Source organism: Schistocerca serialis, chromosome 6 (assembly GCF_023864345.2).
Source record: "Schistocerca serialis cubense isolate TAMUIC-IGC-003099 chromosome 6, iqSchSeri2.2, whole genome shotgun sequence".
Classification (NCBI taxonomy): domain Eukaryota; kingdom Metazoa; phylum Arthropoda; class Insecta; order Orthoptera; family Acrididae; genus Schistocerca; species Schistocerca serialis.
In genome coordinates, this window is record NC_064643.1 from 329,806,011 (window position 1) to 329,833,357 (window position 27,347).

A 27,347-nucleotide genomic window follows, 5' to 3' on the forward strand; every position below is an offset into this window, starting at 1 on the left:
ATGGCTGAAAGCAAGGGGAAACTACAGCCACAATTTTTCACAAGGGCATGCCGCTTTATTGTATGGTTAAACGATGATGGCATTCTCTTGGGTAAAATATTCTGGAAGTAAAATTGTCCCCAATTCAGATCGCCGGGCGGGGACTATTCCGGAAGAAATCGCAGAAACACAACTGGCGTTCTAGGGATTGGAGCATGGAATGTCAGATCTCTTAATTGGGAAGGTTATGTAGGTTAGAAAATTTAAAAAGGGAAATGGATAGGTTAAAGTTAGATATAGTGTGAATTAGTGAAGCTCGGAGGTAGGAGGCATGAGACTTCTGGTCAGGTGAGTACAGGGTTATAAATACAAAATCAAGTAACAGAATAATGCAGGAATAAGCTTTATAGTGAATAAAAGAAAATAGAAACACGGATAAGCTGCTATGAACAGCATAGTGAATGCATTATTGTAGCCAAGATAGACATGAAGCCCACGCCTACCACGGTAGTACAAGTTTACATACCAACTAGCGGCGCAGATGAAGAAGAAATTGAAGAAATGTACGACGTGATAAAAGAAATTATTCCGATAGTTAAGAGAGACGAAAATTTAATAGTCATGGGGGACTGGAATTCAATTGTGGGATTTCCCACAAAGCACAACTTAATCATAGCTAACACTTGGTGTAGGAATCATGACAGAGGGTTCTATACGTGGAAGAGGCCTGGAGACACTGAAAGGTTTCAAATTGATTATATACTGGTAACACAGAGATTTAGGAACCAGGTTTCAAATTGTAAGACATCTCCACGGGCAGATGTGAACTCTGATCGCAATTTGTTGGTTATGAACTGTAGACTAAAACTGAAGAAACTGCAAAAAGGTAGGAATTAAAGGAGATGGGACCTGGATAAACTGAAAGAACAAGAGTTTCAAAGAGCATCAGGGAACTGCTGACAAGAACAGGGGAAAGAAATCAGTAGAAGAAGAATGGGTAGCTTTGAGAGATGAAATAGTGAAGGCAGCAGAGGATCAAGTCGGTAAAAAGATGAAGGCAGTAGAAATCCTTGGGTAACAGGAGAGATACTGAATTTAATTGGTGCAAGAAGAAAATATAAAAATGCAGTAAATGAAGCTGGTGAAAAGGAATACAAACTTCTCAAAAATGAGATCGACAGGAAGTGCAAAATGGCTAAGCAGGGATGGCTAGTGGACAAATGTAAGGATGTAGAAGCATATATCACTAGGGGTAAGATAATGCCGCCCGCAGGAAAATTAAAGAGACCTTTGGAGAAAAGAGAACCACCTGTATGAATATCAAATGCTCAGATGGGAAACCAGTCATAAACGAAGAAGGAAAGGTGGCAGGAGTACATGGAGGGTCTATACAAGGGCGATGTACTTGAGGCCAATATTATGGAAATGGGCACCTTAAACGTAAGGACTCTAACTGGGAAGTTAGAAGAAATTGTAGAAATGATGGAAAGGAGGAAATTGGACATCTTGGGACTTGCTGAGACTAGGTGGAGAGGAGTTGGTGAAAAACCACTAAGTAAAGGGTGTAAACTGTACTGGATAGGGAATGAGAGGGGAAGAAATGGAGTGGCAATAGTGGTCAGAGAGGGTCTGCAGGAGGAGGTGGAAGGTATCAATGATCGAATGATAAAAGCCAGAGTACGAGTGAAAGGAAAAAGCACTGAAATCATCCAAGCATATGCCCCACAGGTGGGGTGTACAAAACAGGAGAAGGAGGAATTTGAAGATGACATGCAAAAGCAGCTAAATGGAGGTAATCAGATTATAATAGGGGACCTCAATGCACATGTTGGCACAGACAGGAAAGGATTCGAGGAGATAATGGGACCAGAGGGCTGGGGGAACCGAAATAGAGAAGGAAAATTGTTGCTGGAATTCTGCAAGAGGAATGGGCTGGCAATCGCAAATTCCTGGTACAAGAAGAGAAGTAGCCACAAAATAACTTGGTACAGTGGAGACTGGTCCCAAACTTCAGTAGTAGACTATGTACTAGTGGATAGGCAGATGATGAGCAGCCTCACAGATGTTAAGGTCATTCCATCTGAGGCCTTAGACAGTGATCATCGGCTGTTGGTAGCCACCCTGAGAGAGAAAAAAGATAGGAGGGCAACAGACATACAGGAGAAAAGGTTGAAGACATGGATGCTGAAAGAGGATGAACGGAGGACCCAGTACCAGACACTGATCAGGAAGAAGCTGCCAAAGGAACAGTGGAAGAAGAATGGGGAGATTTTAAGAGGGCTCTAGTTGAGGCAGCTGAGACTGTGTGCGGAAGAACTAGCACAAAGAGGAGAAGTAAGGAAACCCCATGGTGGAACAACATATGTAAAGAGGCAGTACTTCGAAAGAACAAAGCCTTCAGAGAATGGTTCCAGACCCGAACAGAGGAAGCTAGGGTAAAATATAAGGGAAGCAAGAAAGCGGCACAGACCATAGTAAGGGCGGAGAAGAAGTGGATGGAAAAATGGACAAGAATGTTAGAAGAGGACAGTGAAGGGAACAAAAAAGTACTTTACACCATGGTAAGAAATAAGAGGAACAACAGAAGCGAGTGCCTGAGGATCATGGATAATAATGGAAGAGTTGTGGAGGAAATGCATGAGCTCAAAAAGATTTGGAAGGAGTACTTTGAAGATCTGTTGAATGCCGTCAAGCGGGTAACTAACAGCGATGGAGAACCTAAGGCAGCAGACGATTATAATAGTGGGGAAATTGATGATCTAACTTGGAATGAAGTGGAAGAAGCCATAAAGAGGATGAAAGGGGGCAAGGCACCAGGTTGGGACGAAGTAACAGTGGATATGATACGAGCAGCAGGAGAAGTAGGAACCCAGTGGCTATACAGAGTGCTGAGGGTGGTGTGGAAGGAGAACAGAATTCCTGAGGATTGGAAGAAAGGAATTATAGTCCCGATCTTCAAGAAAGGGGATAAAAGGAGATGTGAGAACTACAGAGGAATCACCCTGCTATGCCACTGTGGAAAAATCTATGAAAAGATCCTGGAGAAGAGAATAAGAAGCAGTATTGAAAGTAGACTGCAAGAGGAGCAGTATGGTTTCAGACCGGGAAGATCAACAACGGACCTCATATTTGCAGTAAGGCAACTGCAGGAAAGGCACTATGAGTACGGGAAGGACTTAATCATGGCCTTTTTAGATATTGAGAAGGCGTATGACAGTATCTATAGGGACAAGCTCTGGGATGTGCTGAACGCAAAAGGGATAGATGAAGAGATAACACGAAAAGTCAGAAAAATGTATGAGGGAAGTGAGAGTTGTGTGAAAGTGGGGAGGGAACGTACTGCATGGTTCAAGCTGGAAAATGGGCTGCGACAGGAAAGTGCACTTTCGCCTTTATTGTTTATTATTGTTATGGATGAAATCCTACAGCAAGTATCAGATGCAATTGGAGATCATAAAATGAAAGCAGTGCTTTTTGCCGATGACCTGATGTTATGGGGAAATTGCGAGAAGGAGGTGCAAGAGCAGTTAGATGTATGGGAGGCAATGGCAGCACAATATGGAATGCATTTCTCTGCAAAGAAAAGTGAAATAATTGTCACAACAAGGAAGAAGAATAGGCCAAATGTGGATATAACTTGTGGAGGGGAAAAACTACAAGTGGTAGAGAACTTCAAGTACCTGGGAAGCATGATTGAAAGTAAGGGGGGAAACGCAATGGAAATAAATGAAAGGTGCAGAAAAGCAGGGCAGTTCTTCAAATGCATTAGGGGGCTTATTTGGAGCAAGGAGGTGCCACAGAAATCCAAGGGAATTATATACCGAACCTACTTTGTCCCCATATTGGCATACGGAAGTGAGACATGGGTAATGCACAAAAGCGACAAAAGTAGAATACAAGGTAGTGAAATGAAGTTCCAGAGGAGCAGGTTGAGTGTAACAAGACGAGACAGATTGCGAAATGTGTATGTGAGGGAAAGACTAAAGGAGGAACCAGTACAGGACAGGATAGAAAAATCAAGACTGCAGTGGTATGGACACATGAAGAGAATGGATGAGGGAAGAATTCCAAAGAGGATGTTTGATCTGCAACTGGAGGGGAAGAGGCCCAGGGGAAGACCAAGAGATAGATGGGTGAAGGGAGTGAAGGAATGTGTGACGAGAAGAGGAGAGAACTGGACGAAGGTGGAAGAGGGGGAATGGTGGAAAGACAGAACACGATGGAGAGGCTTGTGTTCCCGACAGACCCAGCCAGTGGCTGGAAACTGTCCAAGATGATGATGATGATGATGATGATGATGATGATGATGAAGAGGACGTGGATGAAGATGAAATGGGAGATGTGATACTGTGTGAAGAATTTGACAGAGCACTGAAAGACCCAAGTCGAAACAAGGCCCTGGGAGTAGACAACATTCCATTAGAACTACTGATAGCTTTGGCAGAGCCAGCCATTACAAAACTCTTCCATCTGGTGAGCAAGATGTATGAGACAGGTGAAATACATTCAGAATTGAAGAAGAATATAATAATCTCAAAGAACGCAGGTGTTGACAGGTGTGAAAATTACCGAACTGTCAGTTTAATAAGTCATGGTTGCAAGATACTAACATGATTTTTTACAAATAAAAGGAAAAACTGATAGAAGCTGACCTCGTGGAACATCAGCTTGGATTCCGTAGAAATATTGGAACATTCGGGCAATACTGACCTTATGATTTATCTTAGAAGCTAGGATAGGGAAAGGCAATCCTACGCATCCGGAATTTGTAGACTTAGAGAAAGCTTTTGACAATGTCAACTGGAATACTCTCTTTCAAATTCTGAAGGTGGCAGGTGTACAATACAGGGAGCAGAAGGCTATTTAAAATTTGTACAGAAACAAGATGGCGGTTATAAGAGTCGAGGAGCATGAAAGGGGAGCAGTGGTTGAGAATGGAGTGAGACAGGCTTGTAGCCTATCCCTGATCTTATTCAATCTGTATATTGAGCAAGCAATAAAGGAAACAAAAGAAAATTTTGGAGTGGGAATTAAAATCCACGGAAAACAAATAAAAAGTTTGAAGTTTCCTGATGAGTTTGTAATTCTGTCAGAGACAGCAAAGACCTGGAAGAGAGCTGAATGGAATGGACAGTGTCTTGAAAGGAGGGTATAAGATGAACATCAACAAAAGCAAAACGAGGATAATGGAATATAGTCTAATTAAATCAGGAGATGCTGAGGGAATTAGATGAGGAAATGAGACACTGAAAGTAGCAGATGAGTTTTACTATTTGGGGAGCTAAATAACTGATGATGGTCAAGTCGAGAGGATATAAAATGTAGACTGGCTATAGCAAGGAAAGCATTTCTGAAGAAGAGAAATTTGTTAACATTGAGTATAGATTTAAGTGTCAGGAAGACTCTTCTGAAAGTATTTGTATGGAGTGTAGCCATGTATGGATATGAAAACTGGACGATAACTTGTCTAGACAAGAAGAGAATAGAAGCTTTCGAAATGTGGTGCTACAGAAGAATGCTGAAGATTAGATGGGTTGACCATGTAAGTAAAGATGCAGTACTGAATAAAATTGGAGAGAAGAGGATTCTGTTGCACAACTAGACTAGGAGGGAGGATTGGTTGGTAGGACACATTGTGAGGCATCAAGAGACCACCAATTTAGTATTGGAGGGAAGCGTGGAGGGTAAAAATCGTAGAGGCAGACCAAGAGATGAATACACTCAGCAGATTCAGAAGGATGTAGACTGCAGTAGTTCTTCAGAGATGAAGAAGCTTGCACATGATAGAGTAGCATGGAGAGCTGCATCAAACCAGTTTCTGGACTGAAGACCACAACATTATTAAATTAGTAGCAAATTCCAGTAATAGCAAGTCTAGACAACTGCGTCAGAGGAACTATCAATGGAAACTGAAATTTGTTTTACAAGTTACGATAGCTTTGTGCCTCGTTATCTGTTTCCTGATGTACTGTCAACCAAGGATTTGTGCCCACCATGTTGCACATGCACTGTCAGCTACAGCAGGGGTGTGCTTTCTCCAGCTCCCTGATGGGCTGCAAATTTCTACCCTTTTTTTAAAAAAATACTTGCAGTGTATCTTAGCAGCTAGAATTCTGATATTGTATTTCTCTAGATTTATTCTTCCTGTACAAAAATTTTAAGGGCAGGTTTTGACATGCTGGATTCGATAGCTCCCTTGTTACTTTTTCTGAATTTGGTAGGTAGCTGGTACCTCTTTACATCAATGGGCAACAGTTACGTTTTCGCGAGCGCTTCATCCAGGACATGGTGTGGGCTTCTTCCCATAGTGTCCTTTCAGTCTTCTGCAGTGACACATTTCAATAAAATCTTCTCGGTTTACGCGCCACATCACTTTGAAACACATACGAGGTGTGATTGGAAAGTTTGAAGAATGGATCCGCTACTACTTACTGGTTCGGCGGGCAGGTACACGGGTGGTGGGTAGTGAGTCAATGTCTTGTCCTTGAACGCCCTTTGACAGGGAACTGTGTTTACTTTATTCAGTTCGTTGTGGCAGCTGGTTGAGTGCGCGTCTTTTAGGGCTTGTTGCTGGATTCTGTCTGCATGAAAACTGACATAAGAACGGAGCAACAAGTTTGTGTGAAATTTTGTTTTAAAACCAGAAAATCAGCTTCTGAGACTTATGAACTATTAAAAACAGCTATGAAGATAATTGTATGACCCAGTCATATGTTTTTGTCTGGTTCAACAGATTTAAAAATGGCCCCGAATCATTTGAAGATGAACCATAGTCCAGCCGTCCTTCCACGTCAAAAACGAAAGAAAACATTGTGAAAGTTCGTATCTTAGTGTGCTCTTATCATAGACTTAACAATCGGGGAGATGGCTGATGAACTAAATTTAAGCTTCTATGACGTTCAGTCAATTTTAAATGAAGATCTGAACATGCGTCAAGTGTCTGCAAAATTCATTCCAGAAGTGTTGTCAAGTGACCAGAGACAATACTGACTTGAAGTGTGCCAAGAACTGATTAAGCAGACTAAAAATGACCCAGATTTGTTAAATAGGGTAATTAGAGGTGACAAATCATGAGTACATGGATATGATCCTGAAACCAAAGTGCAATCTTCGCAACGGAAGACTCCAGGATCACCATGACTGAAAAAAGCACGGCAAAGTCGGTCGAAGGAGAAGACAATGTTGGTGATTTTGTTCAATTCTATCGTTATTGTACATCATGAATTTACCCCTGGGGGACAAACAATTAACCAAGAATACTACAAATGTGTCCTTGAGCGTTTGTGCTAAAGGGTGTGGAAGAAAAGGCCTGGATTGCGGAAAGACAGGAGTTGTGTGCTACACCATGAAAGTGCTCCAGCTCATCGTGCCTTCTCCATTGTTGAATTTTTGACCAAATTCAAAATTCCTGTGCTTCTACAACTGCCATAATCCCCACATTTGGCCCCTGTGGACTTCTACCAGTTTCCTAAACACAAATTTTCACTGAAAGGGAAACAATTTGACTCAATTGAAGGCATCCAGGCAAATACGGAAAGCGTCCTTAACACACTTCAGGGTGTCCCAAGTTGATTCCATATTTCTAGATATCCAGAAGGCTTTTTATGCTGTTTTTCACAAGCAGCTTCTAAGCAAATTGCTCACCTATGGAGCCTCATCTCAGTTATGCAACTTTATTCGTAATTTCTAGTCTGCAAGGTTTATAGTAACTGACATGAAGTCATCAAACAGAAATGATATCTCTGTTTTCAAAGAAGTGTTACAGGCCCACTACTGTTTATAATCTACACAAATTATGTAGTACATGTATTATACAAAAGTGGCAATTGCTCTTAAGGAATGGGAAGTGTGAGGTCATCCATATGACAAGCACCAAAAGGAATCCCTTAAATTTCAGTTACATGACAAATTAGCAATCTAAAGTCTGTCAATTCAACTAAGTACCTAGGGATAAAATTTATGAGCAATCTAAACTGCAACCATGACATAGATAATGTTGTGGGAAAGGCGAACTCAAGACTGCATTTTGGTTGCAGAACTCTTATAAAATGCAACAAATCCATTAAAGAGACAGCCAACACTATGCTCGACCTTGCTCTGCTAGAGTATTGCAGTGATGTATGGGATATTTGCCAGATAGGCTTGATGGAGGTTACTGAAAAAGTTCAAAGAAGGCCAGCCCATTTTGTATCATCTCGAAATAGGGAAGAGAAGGCTTCATTTCTGTACTGCGGCTCCCAATGTATCACAGAATTGCTGTCACCATGTGCAAGGATTTCACTTTGTTGAGGCACGCTTTTACCTTCAGCTAGCAGAAGTCCCCACTTCTTCCAGAAGTTATTCCTGAAAACTGCTTTCTACAACAAAGAGACAGGTGCTTTACGAACTCCCAAATTAATTGTTGCTCATATCATGATAAGAAAGTTGGGCTTTGTTTTAAAACCAAACGTATAGAGCTCCCTCACTTTACGGTATCCACTCATGTGAAAATTTTTCTGAGTCATCATCTACAGTTTTTACAAATTATTCTATTTTACTCCTATTTTTTCCTATTTCGTAAATGATACGTTGCTGATATCAAAAGCTTTAGAGATGGAAGTTGAAGGTTCAACATGGTCATAGCTTTTAATAAGTTCCTATTTATCAGTAAGAGTTAACGTTTTATGCTTATGTTTAGCATTTCCACTTGTGCTTGTAATCACACAACTCTTTTCAACACAAAAATTAAAACAGGACAATTAAGCCACATAGCAGAATTTAAATTCACTAACATGAAAGGAGCACTCTCAATAGCACATTTGTATTGGTGTGAGGCATGAGGCAGATGGGAGGAGCTGACTGTCGTGATAAATGTGTGCCTGTCTGTGTATGGAGCAAGTGCAGTGCCCAGCTCCAGCGTAGCATTGGACTACCGAGCACGTCAAACTGTCAAATGTCAGATTATTGCAAGCCTACTGTATTTTGTTTTGTCCTGACTTAAAATATCAGTCATTATGTAATTTATAATCAATATATATATGATGATAATTTTAATAATAATAATAATAATAATGCAGCTGGTAGGTACTTCATTGTTTTGCACCATGTGAAAATTTTATTTATCAAATGAAAATGTGTCAAGTGATATAAAACAGAGTTAAAAAGATTGCATGTAATAAATAATTATTACTTTCTACTTGAAAACATTTTGTAAACTAAGATAAGAAGGAAATAACAAACAGTATGTATATAATATGAAAATGATTGCACATTAGTTTTGCAAATAAATTTTGTAAAATAATTATAAGTCAGTGAATTTAATAAACATAATTGAATCTCTAGTCTTATATAATGACTGTAAATTTAAAATTTACAACAGCATACGATTCATTGTCATTAAACTCATATTTAAAGATTATAAATAGGATGGCAGCTGTAACCACACAGCTTATTATCTATGTCTCAGTTTTGACTCAGTCATGATATATTACTATCGCAGGGGGTTCGGTGGCTGTATAGCATAATATATAATATTCAGTTTTCAGTATTTTTACATGACTTTCTAATAAACTCCAGAATTCACGTGAAGCAGGAATGTTTTTATTTGCATCTTTACTCATGTACAAAAAGCCCTACACAAGTGCTCAAGCTTAATATGAAAATTTAATTAGGGCAGAGAATCATTGTATATCTTTTGACTGAGCCAAGTGTAGGATCATAGACATCTGTGTGTGTGTGTGTGTGTGTGTGTGTGTGTGTGTGTGTGTGTGTCTGGGCACGCACGTGCACATATACATATGTATATATTTCTGTAAGATATAATAAAAAATATATTTTAATAGCCTTTAAATATAAGTCTCCTTTGTGTCACCTACAATGGTTTAACTAGAAAATTGCTTCACTAGCATTTGGCATTTTTCTTAGTGTTTCTTATCTCTGTGACGTTTGAATTGATTTCGGACACACACCAAGAATCCTTGTATATCATTTGACTGAGCCAAATGTTCTTGTAATTTCTTTTCTATTGGCAGATGTGTGTTCATAGAAACCACTGTGAACAAAAAAAATACATAACATTTAAAAATCGCAAACTTATGTGTATATATTTACGTAAAGTATAATATAAATTTTATGTATTGCACGAACATATTTTAATAGCATTTAACTATTTAAGTTTCCTTTGTGTTACCTATAATGGTTTAACCACAAAATAAGTTTCACACAACATTTTCCATTTTTACATGTCAAAAGTTAATACAAAGTAGTGAAACTCTGCACCATTAAATTCTGTTGTACGTAAATAATAGTTGCATTACAGGACAACAACCTTCAAGTGTAATCTCCCTCTGTTTTAGTATGACAGTATGATCTTGAGATGGAGTCCATGTTCCAAACCTGAAAGGGTGAGTGCTCATAGGAGCAATTATCCATTTTGGATTTTAACTGGGGCAATAATTACATGCTTATCTGAGTCTGATCTGATTAACATAGCTATCAGAGAAACAAAAGATAACATCTGTCAGAGTTACCAGGAGGAATGTTTTTGGGCCCTATAAATTACCTGCTCAATTTCACTGGAAACCAAGAAATGATAGGTTGGATTTCCATAATCCACAAGCTTTCGAGCTTTATAGCATCTAATATGAGCACTGATGATGTACAAGGGTTGCCCAGACAGTAATGCACCACATTTTTTTTTCCTTCAACAATTCTTTATTGAACATAACGGGAATTACGCACATCAAAGAATGGTGTTTTATCTACAAATAAATCATTTTTCCACATAATCTCAATCCCATTCTACGGCCTTCCTCCAGTGCGAAAAAGGGCCGTGTACGCCCTGTCGGTACCAATCCTTGTCTTGGTGGTGGAGCCAGTGCTTCACTGTGTGAATCGCCTCCTCAGCGTCCTGAAAATATCTTCCATGAATTGCATCCTTTAATGGCCCACACGTGTGGAAGTCCGAGGGGGCTGGGTCAGGTGTGACAGCTGTGGACGGTCTCCCCGACCGCTGCAAATCGGGCAGCTCCGCCGAACCGCCTTCTGATGACCTCACCCTAGATGCCCAGCAACTAACTGTACTTTTGTCAACGGCAGATGCTCCAATAGACTTTGCACAAGGGTTTGTGGAGAGAGAGAGAGAGACAGAGAGAGAGAGAGAGAGAGAGAGAGAGAGAGTGTGTGTGTGTGTGTGTGTGTGTGTGTGTGTGTGTGTGTGCGCGCGCGCGCGCGTAGATCTGTCCAATGGCGAGGTCATTACGAAAAACAAATGTGGAGATGAACTAAAAGATTTGTACATGCATGCACTCGAAATGACCACACAGTCACTCTGTATCACATGCACTAAACCCAATTAGGAGGGAAGAGAGCTAATCAAGAAATTAAAACACAGAGAAAACAAAACACAGAAGAACTAAAAGAAAAGTACAGGGACATGCGACTGGCTGACCACTTACAAAAAAAACGAGGGTGAGCCAGCCACCCTTTGACACATTAAGAACATCTCCCTAAAATCTTGTTTAACACATTGGACATTTCACAAAAGTTAAAAACTCTAACCACATTAGTTTAATCATTACATAAAATAGACGGCAGATCCGCAAGCAAATCCACCGCAGTCCACTTGTCAGTAAATAAAATGCAGTCCAATAAAATGCCATGCATCATGATCTGCACACCATAAGCACCACACATTGGAGTGTCCTCTCGCTGGAGAAAGAATCCACGCGTCATAGGGCTGTAGCCTATGCAAAGACAAGTAAGAAGGACCTTGTCTCACCGGCGTGGCTGGAAGGAAGTACTCCACAGCCGAGTTAAGGGCTTGATGACATGGAGCTTGTTATCTATCACTGTCAGCCACTTGTCTTTCCATCAACACACGACTTTGTTCCTCAACAGCAAGGTGATAGCATGAGGGGGATAGCACACTGAAATACCAGAGGATCGCGACATGCCTTCTTGGCTGCTCGACCCGCCCTTTCATTCCCCGCAATTCTAATGTGCCCAGGTACCCAGCAGAAAGACACCTCCTTCTCCACTCGTCGTAGCTGTAGGAGGACATCCTGTATATTAGGGATTACTGTATCTGATGGGTACAAACGTTGGAGAGTGTACAGTGCGCTCAGAGAATCTGAGCAGACGAGAAATCTAACACTGGGAGAATGTCTCATCTGCTCCAGTGCTCACGAGATCGCATATAATTCTGCTCGAAGACGGTAAATTCTGGAGGCAGTCTGACCTTGAGGACATGATCCGGGAAAACAACAGAGCAACCACTAGGGTCCCCCTGCTTAGACCCACCCGTAAAAAGAGCTACATGGTCGTGGTACTCAGATAAAACATCAGAGAATATCGCATTAAAAACAGAAGCAGGAATGCTATCTCTCCTACACAATACCAAATCTAAAACCACTCTGCATCTCTCCAGCAACCAGGGCAGCAGATAGTTAAAACCCTGGATTTGGGGTTGTACTGGCTCCACAATGAGTGACTTCAGCACACACACTACGCAGATCCCAAATGGCATCGTGGCTCATGGACAGTTGGAAAAAAGGCATTCCAGAGGTTGACGAGCAACAGTACCAGGTGTACTGGTATGAAATGAGTGTTTTTTTTTTTTTTTTTTTTTTTTTTTTTTTTTTTTTTTTTTTTTTTTTTTTTTTGTTTTTTGTGAAAATGAAACACTAATTTTGAATTGAAAAGTAAAAACATTTTATTCAAAGCACTGACCATGGCTTTCTATACATTTTGACCACCTTTCTGGCAATTTGTGGACACCACGCCAATAGAAATGTTCATCTTTTGAAGCAAACCAATCGGACACCCAATTTTCGACTTCTTCATAGGAATCAAAGTGTTCCTCAGCCAATACATGTCCCACTGATGAAAACAAATGGTAGTCGGAAGGGGCCAAGTCTGGTGAATACGGCGGGTGGGGTAGCAGCTTTATTGATGAGACAGACAATCTAACATCTGTGCTCTGCTCATTCTTGTATATTCGAAGAATTTGTATGGTGATCTCTGTAGTTGATGATACAAATATGAAATTCTCCATGAAGATACCTCCCCTCATGAACTTCATGCACAGCGTTCCTATACCATTTCATTTTCGTAAGTAAAGCTAATTTTGCTGTCTTACTCTTGGGCTACAGCATTCTGCAGTTTAAGGACACTGTTTTATAGTAACAGCTGGTCAGCTCTAGTGGCCACATTGTAGCTGGAGATTGTCGCTTGCACACAGGGTTCCCAAGCATATTGCCCAAAGCTGCCACTTGCTGCTAGAGTGTCACTTATCCAGATATCATTCACTGTCAGTTGGTTTTGATGCTTCTGTAGAATGCGGCCTTAAAAAATAAAAGACTCCGATTCCCTCGAACATGTACTACAAACCACAATTTTAATTCACGAGCTGTTCATACAATACATCTTAAATACTGTGAACTGGAGAACACTTTCCAAAATATCACCACAGATGATGAAGATTTGGATGAACAGACATTCATCAGTGCTTCTGGCTTGCTTAGCAGTCTCAATAAAACTCAATTCCTTTTCCTGCTTTGCCTTTACAAAGAAATCTTTACCTATATTAACCATCTCTGTGCACTGCTTCAATACAAAACTGCAAATGTGACATGCGGCAAAGTCTTACACACCCCAGTGTAATGCATGCAGCAACTGGAGTTTCCAAGGATGCAACACTGGATAGATGACCACTCAACAACTTTGCTTGTCTGTGGCAAGCATGAGGACCTCCTGGACAACTAGGAAGCAATCCCCTAGCAGAAAAAAATGTACACCACACACAAGCTGCTACCGAAGGAGTGCACTCGGGCCAACATGTCTGGACAGTGGAAATGGTTTTCTGAAAAAGTGAGTCGGCAGCAGTGGCAGCTACAACCTCCAGCACAATCAAAGGAAAAACCAAGCAATGTTTGCTGAAAGGTACCATCCAAACCAAGAACTAGAGCCCTCTGTCAATTTAACTCCGAATGGGGGCAACCCACAACTGTAGTAGTGCATTTGCATTAGCATGCTGGGCAGTGGACAGGCAACAAATGTCCTAACAGTAATTGCAACCTACCCCTGCGACCAGTGGGCAGTCCAATCCAGTAACCCACAGCGATAGCTGAATAAGGAAACTAGGGTATTGTGGTCGTTGATGAATATCAACTACGCTCCATGCTAGCACCTCCTTTTCCATTTGTGAGTAGTTATGTTGCACCGCAAGAAGTATCTCAAATGCTTGAGTGATGGGCTGCTTGGTGCCACCTGACTTCCGAAGGGACAGAACCACATCAACACCAGACTGTGTTTCATCAACAGTTTACCTGGCATAAAGGAAGCCAAACAGAAAGCAGAACACAAACAGCTTGAGAGAGTGAAATTCCTGTTGCCAATCCAGACCACACGAACTTTGCGGAAGGGCATCAAGCACATGATCCAAACAATGCACCAGCTTGCAACAAAGGCCATTTTCCAGAAGGTATTGGAAAACTGCCTGAAGATTTCGTAAATGCTCCTCTCGTGTATAGACTGATGCTCAGGTGATGTGGTAGTTTACACAACAGGGATTGTCCTGAATCAACTCCTCGAAGTATTGTTGATAAATTCCCAGCACAGATGAGATTCCGAAAGACAAGAATTTGAGTGGTAAAGCTCAAAGCAAGTGTTGTGCACAAAGAAATTCCGAGAAGATGCTTCAAACAGCAGCCACAGATATGCATCGCGCAAGTTGATGTGTGAACAATACTGACCTCCTTACAACTTTGCTAGCAACTCCTCTGGCCACAGAACTTGATATGAATCTGCAACACAATGTGAGCTCGCTGGCTGACTGTTTAAAATCATCGAAAAATTGCACGATGCTGTCTGGTTTCTGGATCACCATTAAACGGGTGGCCCACCAATTCGACAAAACAGGAGAAGCCCACTGACTCGATAAAATAGGAGAAACAACGCTGAGGGCCTGCCAATGTTGAGACTCAGTCTTGACTGTCACACACGGCAAAGGGTATAGGGTAGGGACTACAAAAGTTAGGTATCAACAATTACTTAAAAGTGAGATGTCTGTCTCGAAATTTTCTGCCCGAGCCACGGCATTCACAAATAGCAGGTCTTATGACAATACCATGGAATCCAAATCTGGAAAGGGGACCACGGAGACTTATCAACTACCCTGAAGCCACAATGGAAAAAGAGTCTAACTGAAAAACATTTTGCACAAACTGTGAATTTACTGCTAACAATATAAGTTGCCATTCCACATTTTTATAACAAGCAAGGATGCAGAACCGCTACCTCAAAGGAATTCACTGTTCACTGTAAGACACGACTTGATGTAGTGGCTGTCGCAGCACAGGGCAGCCCAAGAGTGTGTAGGTACCTACGTTAATAAGGCTGACCTTTGCTGCTGTGTTAACCTGCCAAACAGTCGACTATCCTCTACCAATGACAGCATAATATGCTGGAGCGATGCTTAGGGGGATCTGAGACGGCCTCCGAGTCAAGGGGAAACACTGGAGACTTTGACATCTGTCCCACAGCTTGCTGTCACAAAATGACATATTTTGCAGCAGACCTCACAAAAAGTCGGCATTCCTGTCGAAAATGCGCTAAATGACAATCAGGACACAAACACCGGTGTGCCCATTGAGTGGGAATCGGTACAAAAGGAAAGTGGCAAAGAACCTGACAAATGTTCTCAGTGCGGATCATGACATTTTGATTAACAGGTACTCACCAAGCTTGGCATAGGCAACGACAGGCAGTGCTGTGAAACCTCTGCACTCTAATCGTCAATGGCATCAACACACAGCATTCAAGTGGAAGGCAAGGACACTGAGCTCACCAAATGGTGCACTATTAGATCACTACAAAGCACATCTAACTTTGCCATCTGCCAACTGCAAAAAGTATGTCCCACACCACTCCCATAAGTTCATGTGATTCAGCACTCTTAGTGACTTTGGCTATAGAAGGATCGAAAAAGGCAATCTCAGGGGGAGGAGAGGGACTGGTCTGAGATAGCTGAAATCAGCATAAGAACTGCCGGGAAAGACTTATCACCGCCAACAACTAAACACCTAAGTCAGTGCCTCTCCCCATGCCATGCTTCACGTGCTCCCTCTGTAACAGCATTCTGTACTGTTCCGTTTTGATAACTACGCCTGCTGATCTGAATGCATCTCTACATCCACTGACAGACATACTAAAAGAAGCCCAAACGCTACCCTGTGAGGAATCTGTTTGGAAAGTATAAGAATTTTTTGAAGTTCAGATTCATGCAGCTGTTGTATGTTTCAAACTTTTTGAAACACATCGTCATAGTAATCAGTCTTACAAAAAAATGGATCGCTGAACCCCAGGGCATGACTAGAAACAGTACATTCAACTGCACTTGTGGAGCTTCTTTTCAAGATGAAATGCTTCATGATGTCGTTATTCAGAATCTTGTAGACCACAGAATACGTGTTGAGATTCTAAAGTGGCACAATACCTGTCCCAATGATGTAACCAAAGGTAGGAAGTACAATAGGCTGCAGAATTTGTGCCTGTTGGCAAAACACTCACTGCAACTAGTTCTACACAGTCACCCCCCGCATAGCTCATGCTGACGACAGCTGCAAGCCAATTAACCAAGTCTCCTCGCATGCACAAAAAGTGAAAGGCTCTGTCTCTCACACAATAGATTCTTCTGAAAGTCATGAATGACAGCCATATTCACAGAACAAACCATAAACTATTCATATCTTTACAGATCTGCAATCAAACTGTACCATTTCAGTTATATAGTGGTGCTTCAATCACACTGATTAATCACACTGCTTACAGGCAACTGGAACACACTCAGCTCATGTGTGCACCTCACAGCCTACAACAGACACAGTAATTTTTCTTGGAACATGCATTTTGCAAGGAAAACAATGAGATAATACAACTACATCAGTGCCATTCACAGTAGTTCAATCATGCTCGAGTCCCAATATTTCAGGCAGGGATGCAGTTGATTTGTTTGGATTAGATATTCAGTACTACATGCACGCTATTGATGTACACGTTTCCCATGCAAGCATTCATTAATGTGGACATTTGTTCAGTGGCACATTGGGGCATGCAAAGGATAATTTTCAAGCAGACATTGCACTCAAATACTTGACCCAAGTTCTACCAGCACATCTGGTGCCTCCCGCCATTTACAATGAAGCTGCTTCCGAACTCAAAAGGTTGGAACAAATTTGTGTGTTTAAACATATTCCTGCTCGTCAATGGGCACCTCATCTGGTTATCACCAAAACACCTCTGGTGTAAAAATCCCCCTTCTAATCGACAGGAGAATGCAAACAATCATTTCATAAGTTGAAAAATGCATTGCCTAGTCACCCATGGATTATTCGTTTCAACCTGCAACAGCCACTAGTGCTTGCAGTTGATGCAATAGGGGTGGTTTTATCTCAAAAGATTGGAAACAGTGAATGATCCACAAAATTTGCATCTAAGTTGTTGACCATGGCCCAAATCAACTACAGTCAGCTGGAAAAGGAAATCTTAGCATGGCGCGGATGTCTGGTGGAGACATGGGGCTGTTTCACATCACCTCCATGTTAACAAATTAAGCAAATCGCATAGTGATGGCATGGCAGGAATGCACCTCATCATGGTCTGCGCCATGTCTGTTTGTCACCACATGTAGTATACCAAAGGGACATGTGGCGGAGATGTTCAAGTGGTGCACTGCTGTTCTCATTATCCCTCTCATGCACGAATTATCAACCCAACATTGAAAATAATTTCTAATACATTATTTGGTTCCTTAAGATCCACCTTACACAGACTTCATCATAATTTATCTAAAAAAAAAAAAAAAATAATAATAATAATTCCATAGACCAACAGCAAGGCGTCCTCAAATGAGGACAAAGAGCACAAAAACTACAACGTTTTACACAGAACATTTATTAGTAATATCAAAGAATACATGAACAGTGTGCACTATTTTGTATTTTGTCGACAATGAAATTGTTTGATGCTCTCAGGGCACACAGCAACTTTACACTTTTCACAAATGTAATGGGTTTTCCAACGGCAGTCCCGATCGTGACACCTGTTGGTATTGGAACCACCTGACTTCGCTGGCCAGTGTGATCCACCATCGAAGCGTAATTCGTTGGGTACTGCATTACAGGCTCTCTATTTTGATTGTACAGACAGCAATGGGCTTTCATCTGAAGGCCTGCCTCTACTCTTTCTTGTAATCTCTGCTTTCACTTTGTATATTAGCCCAGAGGCAACTACTTTTGAATGCTAACAAATCCATATTTTCTTTTTCACTCATCCTTCACAGTATCCATGCATTTAGTACAGTCACATTTAGCATGTGGTAGAAAATCCTCACGCACCACCTAAGATTTCTGGTGTCATTTCTATAGAGGGCCACCAAAGAATCCATTAGGTCAACTCCTCCAATCCAGTTGGGTCTTTTGATCTCTATAAACTTCTTTTCCTTTCGAGAAAATCGGGTTGAACACCTTCAGGTTCTCTTCCAGCATATGACGATACAACAGTTACAGGTGAATTGTCAATCCATCTCGTGACAGTAACGCCTTCTGTTGATGTCACTACTGAGGAACTGCCACGTCCCTTCTTCTGTAATTCTTTTGCCAACTTCAGTTTTTTATCTGCTCCCTCCAGTCTGTTATCGCGAATGGTACCAACATACCATATGTTTAGCTCTTTTAGTTTTAGCACCAAGGGAATGCTACTGAAAAGAGTGTCAGCATAGACTTTGTGGTTCTTTTCATGAATGTCATGACACATGGAGCACAAAATCTCCTGCTGCCCCAAATTCTGAGATATTACTGCGTCCTCCTCCAGTGCACTGAAACAGTTCGAAGCAATAAACATAACCAGACACACCTGCACGCACCCACATTTTGTAGCCCCATTTCTTCAGCTTTTTGGGAAAGTACTGCTTCAATGATGATGTCCCTATGAACAAAATCACCATCTCAACAACACTGTGAAATTCTTCAGGTTTGAGAGCCCTGTGATAGTTATCATGCAGGGCTTCCAAAATTGATTATAATCAGATAGCTTTGTCAGGATTGTCAGGAGGAATTGTAGAAACATCTTTGAAATGTAGGAAACGGCACAGTTCTTCGTATCTCCAGCGCGGCATAGCATCAGCAATCAAGTTCATGCGTAAGCCAGTTTCCTCAGACCAATACTGTCGTATTCTTGGATATCTCAAGTAAGTCATTACGAGTGTTATTCCAAAATATATCTTCAGTTGCGAAATAGAAATAGAGAAAAATTCTTTTCCTTTCAGATGCACATATAAGTTGGTCTGCTCAACTACTGCAGCTATGAGTTTCTCTGGAAATAGCTCCATAAAGAAATCAAGGGGACTTTCTCCAGTAACGCACACTTTTGCTTTTCCAGTAAATGGAGGCACAATAACTGACTTGTCCAATTCACTGAACCAAATCACATGCCTTTTAGGACATTTTGTTGATATTCCTGGTTCAGAAGGATCTCTTCAAATTTAACTTTCAACCTCAGTACAATTTGTTGCACTTGTTTCATTGTTGGGAAAATTTTCATTGTCAGTGTCACTTGTTTCTGAAGATAAATTACAAGTATCAGTGATGAGGTCCACTTCAAATGATGGGTCGATGTCAGAGTCATCACTACAACCCAAATCATCTTCTGAGTCAGCTTCCAAAACTTGAAGAATTTCCGCATCACTTATAATCTGGCGAAAGTTCTTACTTCGTTCTTTATTTGAACGACTTCTATCGTCCTCAAATATCTTGGCTGATGAATGCAGCCTGTCTGTCATCCTAAAGGAATAATATAGATTTACTCACTTTTTGGAAAATAACTATAAAATCATGTACGCATATCAAACTAATTTTCTGATGTTTGGCTACAGCCACTATCTATGTTAGTATATATCAAAACTGACTACGTGACAGAGAGCTACATACAGTAAAATTAGGTACTACAAAACAGAGGAGAAAAAAGACAATATTCTGTATGTACTGAAGACAGTAGTGTAAAGTCATCCTGGCAGATAAAGTCCTCAAATGCGGACACAAGTAATTTTTATGAAAAACATTTATACGATTCAGATATCTGCAAAAAGTGTCAAATAATTTGTAATAAGTATTGCCAAACTTATTATAACACACAGCTTTCTAGAGAGAGCAGTACTTTTCTCACAGAACAATGTCAAACTTTCACAACACAGCTCCGTGATTATACCAAAAATGGAGTGACAAATCTAAGGTTTCCACGTGCCAACCACCAACACTGCCATCTAGGAGACATTCTTGCAACTATTGTAAGTCCTCATATGAGGTGCCTGTGCTTTTACAATCACCTCAGATGTGAATGATGACAGAAATGACCCGAACTGTAAGTGTCCTCATTTGAGGACACGACGCACAAGATGGTTAATTTGGAGTCATCCTATGTGCCTCAAAAATAAATAAATAAGAAACTATGTACATGAAGCAAAGCTACGTCGACTTGTGTACATTGTTTCTCAGTAAAATTTTTATCACATAAAAATTTAAAAACCACCGTTTTGGAATTTGTTCATGTTCTCTACAATGCAGTCTCCCTCATTCAATTTTGAAGAAACTATTCAAAAAGTTTTTTTGACATCATAGAGTCTGACATCACAACTTGATAGTGCACTGGATTTATTTTCATTATTGTCAGTCATTATTTTGTAACTTCCCGAATATGTAAACTATTGGGCAGATTTGGAAAAGTTTGCAGTGAAGAACATAGTCGCTGGCCAGTTTATGTTTGGTGGGTCTTAGAACATAGCAATTAACATATTAAAATTGTTTTTAAGTGGAGACGAAGAGTGATACCACTATCCAGTTCTGAGTAAAAAAGTGGCTTTTTGACATTTGGCCGCTACATGGTACAACATACAACACTTGATGTTATGACCACACACTATGCGGATTTGTGGCTCGTCTACCTTTCATGTTCAGTTTGTGAAGGCACTTACAATCACATTTCAAGTTAACATTGCATTAAGAGTTATTTTCATTTTAAAACTAGAGGTAGACAATCATAAATCCAGCAGCAGAGCTGGCTATATACTGTATACGCAACTTTTTCTTGCCTATGCTACCAGTTTCATTCACGATACATTCAATAACTATTTTTGCTCACATACTGTCGAAAAAAAGGCATGTGTTCCAGCAAGCAATGAATGAAAAATGGCTTTTGCTACTGATATATCTTATTGACATATCTAAAGCATTCTGTGTTCTACTATTTCATGCATACCTTTTTGGGCCTTCTTAATGCAGGCAGTGCACACGAGATAAAATGCCATTTTACGTATTTTTGTAACAGTTATTGCACAATTACTTATGTTATCTAAAAAAAAAAAAAAAAAGCACTATATTTTATTTTCCCGAACAAATGATGCCGAATCTGTGCAGTTACAATATTGTGCAGCTCAAACACTTAAGTTTTTCTGTGCTACTTATCGCAGATATAGAATCCTTATTTCGAGAAAGTACAACAACACTGGTCAAAATACATAATATTTATTTGAATACACATCTGCACAAACAGCAACAGAAGATAAGGAAAAATTTAAGACTATTCCTGTTGCAGCTGCACTAAATACGTACAGTCAGCATTACTTTTTCTGTCCTCAATCACTGGGTTCCGACAGATGTGCAAATCTACTATTCACTTTTTCCTTGCTCATTAAAAATTCATTTTATCAACTGGGGTAACCTGGCACTTCTCAAGTATGGCTTTCTTCTCACGACTTAACTGGCAGAATAGGGTATTTTGACTGTTTTCTGGAAATTGTCTTAAATGATTAATTATGTCATTTTATACCCCTACCACACTTTTTCCCCCTCTCAAATTTGAATATTCTTCTATAAAAATGGAAATGAAATTCAAATAATTTTAAAGCCCACTAAAACACTCCAATCAACTCGTGTCTGTGATGTCACTGGCAAGCTCACTGCTCCTGCTGCCATAATGCTAATTCAGTGATGTCTTGTTTTGTGATTTGCATTTCAGAAAATGGGTTACAAATGGTGTGTGGTACCATACTGTACAAATACATTTTTAAAAACTTCTAAAAAGTTGTTTTTTGAGTGTTCCAGATAATAAGATGCGTAAAATGTGGTTCCACTGTACCAGCAAATTGCCACCACGATGACACACAAGTCCAGTTAGTGAACTAAAAATATGTTGCACAGTGAAGTTAACATTAACTTGCCTCCGATATATGCTCTCCCACTGTTACAATGAAAGATTGCGTGATTCAACGAAATTAAACACGTAGTGAAAATTGTCATTTTACCCAACTACTTTTAATAACTTTACTTATGCCTTGACCACACTTATTTTTCAACACAAGTTAAGTGTGTTCAAGACATGAGTAAAGTTATTAAAAGTGCATCCAGATGGCCACGTCGTCTCATAGAATTTTCACGCAGATTGCACCTGTTATCCAACGACACATCAGTTGTTCAGTAGTTCAGTTGTTAGAGGAGTAGACCATCAAATTTTATAGGACATTGTCCATAGATTGCAGGAGTGAATCTAACCTGAAAGAATATTCTTAACTTATTTGTGAAACGACGCGACAGTCCTCTGATATGAAAACCAAACCACACTTACAAAACATCACACTGATCAGAAACAGAACAGTGTTGTGTTTTCTTTGCTGTTTACATGCACTTACATTTGCAATTGCCATTAACACACATCACTTTCAAAAAGATATTTTCTAGCTAATGTGATCACACAATCTATGCTTTATTAGAAACAACGTTTTTTATCTTCGAACTGTCCAGTTAGGATCCTTATTGTTTAAGCTTTTGCAGTGTCATCATCTTACACAACGATGAAGTAAGTCTGCTTCAGATGTTAACATCAGTTTACACTCACTAACATCACACCCCTTATGTTTGTGTCATCTGCATGTTGTATACACTTTACATCTCTCATGTTGTAAACACTTTATATCTCTCCGTATAACCTCATCGTTCTACATCTATATGTACTCTGGGAGTGTGGTTATATCTTCAGTATTGGAAATGTTTTCCAAAACCATCAACTGTCTGTCTGCAAAGTAAATGCACATATCTTCTTTTGTCCATTTCTCAGACTGAAACTAATGTCAAATTATATATTTAAAAAATCGCACAATCGAAACAATTGCTACATTTGCTTTTGCTAATGCTATTTTCATATTTCATGTAAAACTTTTAAAAATGTATAGTGCTTCCAGGATTTGATCATATGACCTATTTAGCTGCAGTCTGATGCACAATTCGTTACACCACCGAACACCTGCTATAGGTTGTCTCGCTGCTGAGTTTCTTCAACATAGGAATTCAGCAATATGTTTTGCTAAGAATAATTTTATTGTGCTTTGGGTCATAGATCATGACTGACAGTTGACAATCTAGTTACAATACACCCATTTGCCAAAGTTCTACAATTCTTTTGTTATGAGCAAGTTTAATGATGCAGGGAGCAGAGAACATAATGTCTGTCACTGCACATTTCGCCACTCAAAATGGGTGGGGCATAAATACACAAAGTTTCGCTAGGCTTCCATTATCAGCGTTCATAGAATTCCTTTCCATTGTTACTTAAAAATTATAATTGCACTTTCCATCACTAAACAGTTAAACTGTTCGCAGAAACATTACGTAAAACCATAGCAACTTCGGCTAACACTCGTTAACAAACGTATAGCTTCGTCTTACTCATAGCCTGTGACGCCACCAGAACATCAGGTAATAACAGAGCATTTTCGATCATGTAACCAGATCTTCATATTTAATGATTTTTGAGCTTTAATAACGTAAAAACAACAAGATATTTTGTGAGAATATTGACTATAAATGCTATTTATATGTTATTATCAATTAGAATAACAACAATCAGAACCATATTTTTGACACAGGAAAATAGCCTGTTTTATCACATAAGATATAGAAAACTTAACATTATTTTTGCTGGACATTATGAGTTTCCTATCTCCTTAGTGTAGCAGGTCTATCATATGAAAAGTGTAGCCAGACATATTCTGTTAGTTTGAATGAGGCTGTGTGCCACCCTTGGTCTAGTGCACTAAGATACATGAAATTCTCTGGTCCTATCTTGCATGGGAGGGATTTGTTGTCCTTGACACTGACTGGAATCTAGTTGTCTGGCAAAGGGGACATTTTGTTAATCACTATAAGGGCTAAATCTCTATAATGTGGTAGGAAACTACACCCTGTAACGAAGATTTCTCGTCTACTGCTGTGAGATATTTATGAGCGATCAGATTTTGGGAAAGACTCCTAATACTCTGAATATCTCACAAAATATTCAAGTGAACATTCAAATGAAAATCACACAAAAAAAACATTCTAGTTTCATTACTCTTCTCTGTATGCTGTGATCACTTTTTTCAATACAATACACTTTTGGGACATTCTGATGGAAATGTTCAGAATACACGTTCAGTTTTTCCATTATGTTGAATGTGCCATACTTCTTTTCCTTTCTTGAACCATTATCAATGCACCGAAGATGATCTTCGTTGCTCAACATTTACGAGTTACGGAAGATCTCGTGCATCAATAGCTTTGTGTTATGAAGACTGCATATTCTGATCTACTCTTAGCACAATGGTCCCTTCTGTCTGACAGTGTCTCTTCAATGTTGAGTGCTCACGTCCCGTCTGTGTCACATCCCTGACTTACCACTACCAAGCCTCTGTGCCCCACCATTTCTGTGTGAATTGAGGCTTAGCCATCATCTGCGGCATCAAGAAACTTCGTCAGTATCTGCACGGTAGAAAATTTTTTTCTCGTGATGGGTCACAAGCCACTGGCTGCTCTTTTTCACATGACAAAAGATGTGCCTGACTGTTCAGCACAGAAGCTACATCATATAAATTACCAGTATAAAATTCTGTATCACTCTATGGCACAGATTTCAAATGCAGACAACCTGCCATGCAACAGGCACTGCTGCATCAGGAATTTTTTAATTGGTCTCAAACTAACAGTCCTTGGCAATGCATCCACACCAGTTTTGCTCGTCCCTTCTGGAAGGCATTGTGGCCGATTATCACTGATGCGTGCTGTAGGTACCCATTCATAATTCACTGAATTCGACAACTAGGACTAGCACTATAAAAGCTCTTTCATTTAGAATGTGTTTTGTTTAGAATGTTTGGCACGAACAAGAGTTTCGGGCACTGGTCATCAGTTTTCTTTATAGAAATTTCAACATTTTTGCCAACAAAAACGGATGGAAAACACTTCGTTGTTGCTGTTTCTCAGCATCTAGTGCACTCTGCCATTTCACAATGCTTCACCGGCAGAATTATCACATGTTCGTTATCTCTGCTGCATCTATTTTGCCCTCAACAGCATGCTTCAGATGCCAACTTCGCAACAAAGTTCCACACAAAGGACTAAGTTTTCTATCATGTCATTATCAAACTTCAAAACTGGGAATCCGTCATAGTCACTTCATTATACCACTCGTGGCTAAACAGGCACCCACTGATGGCATCAAAATCAACTATGTTTTTGTGATTACTGTGATCCAGTTGTAGATTTTCATTTTCAGACACGCTCTCTGCAACCCAGCCTGCTGTGCCCAAGCAGCTCTCGCCGGTTCTGACATTTGGGTGCATAGGCCATCAGACGATACTGCCATGGAAGTTAATCACTCCCTGCCTACACAGCCACTACTGCAGTATTGGCAATCACAGTTCACAGCGACGACATCAGTGATGAATATTGAGTCTGTATCAGCAATATAAACTTTGGTGTCCACAACAGTAACCCTACTGCACCCACCTGCACCACTGGTTGGACATCCTACCTTCAGCTTCTTGACAGACGTTCTCGGTGGTTCAGGAAGGTTGAAATATGGGTTGGTTGGCACCATCTGCCATCACACCACAACCAACTCCATCAATAGCACCATTGCACAGCCCTCCTCCACACCTTCACCCATACCCACACTATGGAACAATGGTACATTATTCTGGGAGGGAACCAGGGTAGGGGGTGAGTGGGTGGTAATGATATTTACGATGTCCTTGTCGACTGAAATATGTCTTGATGAGTCTTGATGAAATACACCCCTTTTTTTAAGTTTTTTTGAGTTATTCAGACTTTATCTCACTTCCTAGTCATCAAGACTTTTGATATCTTCCCAAGGGAATAATGAACAATTGTAAAACATAATAAACTGTGTCAGATTTGAGTACCAGCATAATATGGGCCCCATTTTCAATGCACATCCATCTTGTCATTCTTTTTTTAGGGCCCTATAGGCTCGCATTGCAAAACCAAAAATAGTTTTTAGGTGGTTTGGAACATGGTTTTTCTAATGTAAACAGTTTAAAAGAATTTGTAGAAGACTTGTAAAAGTCAGTGAAATAGCCAGTTCTGGTGTTTTTATAATAATCGTCAACTTTTCCCTCAATTACTGGAAAGTAATAAGGAAATAAATTATTGATCATGAAAGCATACCAATGTTCTTTGAAAACATGTGCAATTGTTCATACAAAATTACATCAAAATCCATGATGCCCATGTGGGGACTTCCACAACCTTGTTGTGGTGTAATATGTCACCAGCCAATAAGAAGTCACCAGACAGAAATGGCCGATGTTTCCTTGATTCTGACCGAACATTTTCTTTGAGACTCAGTGTCTGAAATTAAAATGTTGACAGTTGGTATTGTTGCTGAAATACATCAGAAATATATGCAAAAAGATGAGACTGAGTTATAAGTTGGACATGAAAAGGTGGCTTAGTCCAGAAAACTTCGGATTGACTGTCCTATTTTTTCCATTGCTGCCACAACCCAGCTGCAGCTGTATCAAAACTTTGCAGTGAAGCTAAATCTTGCAAGTTTTGTTGGCATCACCGATCGTGGATTACGTCAGTATTTCTCTCACGTCTCCCCTCTCTCCACAATGGCCTAAAATATTCCCTTAATTCTGCCACCACCCTTGATGCAAACTGACTGTCTTTTGTGCCACTTACAACTTGTTCACACACATCAAATGTCAATAGGAAGAAAACGGGCTGAAGTCAAGCGAGATTTCGAGTAAAAATGTAGAATCGAAGTAAACATTAGTAGCAAGAAACAAAAGCTGGGAAACTTTTAGCACCGATTGTATGTGTATCTCACAAGGGGCTACGAATTTACAGTGTAGAATCACAAAAAACGTAAAATCAAAGTTCCTCTGTAATGATATAGGCTTCAGAGAAGTATCTGTCCGAACTCACTTTTCAAAGGGATCACCGCATAAGAGTATCAGTGGATTTTAAATGCGGTATTGATGGGTAACTGTCACTAAGGAC

General features: G+C 40.1%; 1 protein-coding gene across 1 annotated transcript in view; it reads right to left on the reverse strand.

The window, feature by feature from the left end:
• Nucleotides 1–9,684: 9,684 nt before the first annotated feature.
• The window catches only part of LOC126484553 (uncharacterized), a 42,662-nt gene continuing 24,999 nt past the window's right edge, over nt 9,685–27,347 (reverse strand). Inside the window, exon 4 of the mRNA XM_050108110.1 lies at nt 9,685–10,009. Within this exon, the coding sequence (XP_049964067.1) occupies nt 9,879–10,009 (131 nt within the window). The 3' untranslated portion in view covers nt 9,685–9,878. The remainder of the gene's footprint in view (nt 10,010–27,347) is intronic.